Source organism: Atta cephalotes (genome assembly GCF_000143395.1).
Source record: "Atta cephalotes unplaced genomic scaffold scaffold00074, whole genome shotgun sequence".
Lineage (NCBI taxonomy): Eukaryota > Metazoa > Arthropoda > Insecta > Hymenoptera > Formicidae > Atta > Atta cephalotes.
Window position 1 is genome coordinate 633,077 of NW_012130138.1, and position 3,822 is coordinate 636,898.

A 3,822-nucleotide genomic window follows, 5' to 3' on the forward strand; every position below is an offset into this window, starting at 1 on the left:
ACCTAACGTTTAAATTTAAAATTACGTATGACTCTCTCTCTCTCTCTCTCTCTCTCTCTTTCTTTCTTTCTGTCCCCTCCTCCTCACTGTTATGCCATCCCCTTGTGAGTTTAACCGAACAATATAATTTTATAAAAGATTTGATTCTTTGTAATTTAGCTTGTACAAATTCTTTAATCATTTATAACTCGAAAATTATTGATGTCTTGATAGTTTTATTAAAAATTATAATAATTCTAAATTGACACAAAATTTATTATTATACTATATATTACATATGCTATACATATATAAGAAGTAAACATTTTATTAATCATTGCAGTGGAGTTTGCGTCGTATTTAAGGTACTGTCGAGACTTACGCTTCGAGGAAAGGCCGGATTATTCGCATCTCCGACAACTTTTCCGGACACTGTTTCATGGTCAAGGCTTTACCTACGATTATGTTTTCGATTGGAATATGCTGAAATTTGGTAACGCGAGACAACCGACGTTACCTTCTGCACAGCAAGCACCTATGCATTCGCAACCGTCTAATGCAGCGTTACCTTCCGGGACCAATAATGATCAGGAACATCGATCGAGGTTAATTTTTTTAATTATTATAGAACGCCCATTTTTTTGAAAAATTCTTAAACGTAATATTAAACGCTCATTAGTGATAGCATCTTTATTTTATTACTCTTAAATGTGCTCTATTTTTAACATCTGCAGTAAAGAATCAAGAAACTGCAATTTCGAATATGAGTAATAAAATATAATTTGTAGAAATACTTTTCATTAATATTTAATTTTTTATTTAAAGATCTCATGAATCTAAAGTATATCTATTTCATTCAAAACAAGTTTCTAGCCTGTTCAGAAATAACTAAAAAAAATTACAGCTTTTTAAATTTTGTTAAATAATTGCCTGCCTCCATTTATATACTTCATCAAATATTTTTTTTATAATGTATAATATATTCCATTTTGTATGTATTTCATTTGTTTATTGTAAAACTTACGTTTTCTTCTGATTTTAGACCTTACACGCGGCAATGTTTGCCGAATGCGTCCGTAACGGCGGTAGGGCCGACGCTTGGACCGAATGCTAGTCTGCGAGCTATCCGACAGAAACGCGAGATGGAGACTCGTGGTGACCAGGACAATCAGGACAAGAGTGATCTTCAAGGTAAAATACAATTCTACCAACAATTCTGCGCAAGCCAGAATTTCGCTATTGCCGATCGAAAAACGCAACGCAATGTGACAATCGGACACTCGCAACAGTCCACACCTGGCTGCAATGAAACTGTTGCCGCGACACGTGTGGTAAATCCATGTCAATTTAGTACATTCAAGTTAACCACACCGAGTAATAGAGCGGCGCAGCTATCGCCGTCAGATGTAGCGGCTTCTCTAGACCTGACCAGTCTCAATTTAGGACGTAGTCGAGAATTAGGCCCCAATTGTACCGTCGATTTAAATCCCGCGACTACATCGCGCGATTATTATCAACCGGTGTTAAGTAGACCACGTGAGAGGAGTCCAAATACAACGTCCCGTCAGCTCGATAAACAGAGTTATTTTTTTCATGGGCATAAAACTGAGAAAGACATAGATCGCGAGGTCGTAATGTTTGAGGATCTAGAGACAGATGATTCGAATTGCATTCGACGGATGATAGACGATAGGGATGACGTTGCAGCGACCTCAGGCGGTTCGATGAATTGTTTCGGTGGTCCGGATAAAGAGAAAGACTACGTTGACTATGACGGAGACAAAAAATTCAAGTGTCCAACAATGAGCGGCGCACGACGTCTCACTACGGCGTATGAGACGCGTCGTGATTCGAGAAACATAGAATTCCTTGAGAAAGAAGGTGAGATTTTTAAGAAAAGCAGTAGTGAATTGTTGCAGGAAGCCTTCACTAATAAACGCAGAAATTTCTCTTTTCGTAATAAAGAAAAAACGCATAGAAGCTTAGAATCGCTCGAGAGAAGCATCGATCTACCCACGGCAGATTGTAAGAGCCTGGATCTTCTGCCAGAAGAGCGGTCGAAAATCTTTTTTCACGGTAAACAGAGGAGTCTTGATTCCTCGCAAAAGTTGACAAAAAAATCCATTGATTTAATGGCGGCGAGCAAAGAGCGCAAACGGCCTAGCTTCTTTCAAAGAGTTGGTAGAAGTTTGCATTTTTTACTCAGGGAGCGCGAGAAACATCAGGATTTCTTAAAACGAGAAGAATGCTCGATTAATAACCAGTATCCTCAGACCGATCAGGAAAAGTGCGAATATTTTTTACAGAGGTATCAGAAAGATATTGATTTTTTTGAACGTGCACCAAGCGCGTTAACTGATCGTGCTCCCGTCCAGTCAAATCTCGGTTCTTTCGATGAGACAAATATTGCCTTTATTCAAAATTTTATCGATCTTTCTAAAAACGCGAAGCTTAAGGAGAGTACATTTCGTATGACAGCAGATTCGAATAATCTTTTAAACACAAATATTGCGGAAAGGAATACATGTCTTAGCGTCGAGACACTACCGTGTCTCCAGATAAGACAGAATAATTTGGGCGCGAGCGAACCATCAGTGCAATCCGATAATCTTACTAATGCTGTTGAACTGGTGCAATCGAGACTTTTAGATCCTGTCGCAAGTGTCACTACGCAAGAAACCATGAGTGGCAATAAAGACAGCTTAGAGATCGGATATTCCATTAGTCATCTTGGCAGACTGTACTTACAGAATCTGCAGCATTTAGGTTGTACAGATGGTTTGCAATCTCTGGAGAACGCCACTGAAGCAGAGAAACGTGATCGTTATATAAAATGGATAATCAGAGACGATCTGGACGCAGTGAGCATCACAAAATCTAACGATTATCTAGCTCATGGTAAACCACAGGGTAACTTGGATATTCTTAAGGGTATTCTTCTCGATATTTTTGTTTGTTGTATTTAAAAATGGATAGGTTTTACAGATTCTTTGAGAGAGAAAATCAACGCACTTCTCTTACATCACGTCCTAAACGATCTCTTATTATTCTATATTAAACTATGCCAAGATTTCGATAATCAAAAAGCGAAATATGTTCTACGAAAAAGATAATAATTTTCATATTGAATATTTTGCGATCTTATATAGGATGATAAAGATTAGCCACAAGTTTTGCGTTTATGCAATTCATTAGTAACATATATTTACAAAAAACGAAAACTGTTATTTTATTAAATACCAAAAATTAACAAGTTATCTTTAGCTTTGATATAAGTTTCAAGGTGCTACGCATTAATGATGACCATGCATCTTTTTATAGATAACCACTTCTCAAAAAATAAATCATCGAGAATATTTTTAACATCTTTGCAATAAATCGCCGAAATATATTTGCCATCGCCTTTCGGAGCCGACGTTAAAAATTGTAGGCATATATTAGTAGATATGCATTGACCCTTCAGGTTGGGGGTTGAATATTAGGCTAACAATCTAATTCCGGAAAAATCATTGTTTCCTCATCGATGAGGTTTGTAACCTCATCTCTAGATGAGACAACCAAGGATCAATTTGGATTGTAACGCTCTAGAAGAACAAGAATCTTTACAACTTCTTTTAATAAATTGTTCGAAATCTCAGCGTTAAAAAATATAATTAAAAAATAACTATATTAGTATACATGGAAAAGAAATTGTTGCTGAAAGACAGTAGACGTGTGTGTGTGTGTGTGTGTGTGTGTGTGTGTGTGCGTGCGTGCGTGCGTGCGTGCGTGCGTGCGTGCGTGCGTGTGTGCGTGCGTGCGTGCGTGCGTGTGTGCGTGCGTGCGTGAGAGAGAGAGAGAGAG

At 37.8% G+C, this 3,822-nt stretch overlaps 1 protein-coding gene across 1 annotated transcript in view; it reads left to right on the forward strand.

Moving 5' to 3' along the window:
• LOC105624182 (casein kinase I isoform alpha) overlaps nucleotides 1-3,822 on the forward strand; it is a 20,871-nt gene that overhangs the window by 5,468 nt on the left and 11,581 nt on the right. Inside the window, exons 6-7 of the mRNA XM_012205541.1 lie at nucleotides 323-584; nucleotides 1,022-1,170. Coding sequence (XP_012060931.1) covers nucleotides 323-584; nucleotides 1,022-1,170 — 411 coding nt within the window. The remainder of the gene's footprint in view (nucleotides 1-322; nucleotides 585-1,021; nucleotides 1,171-3,822) is intronic.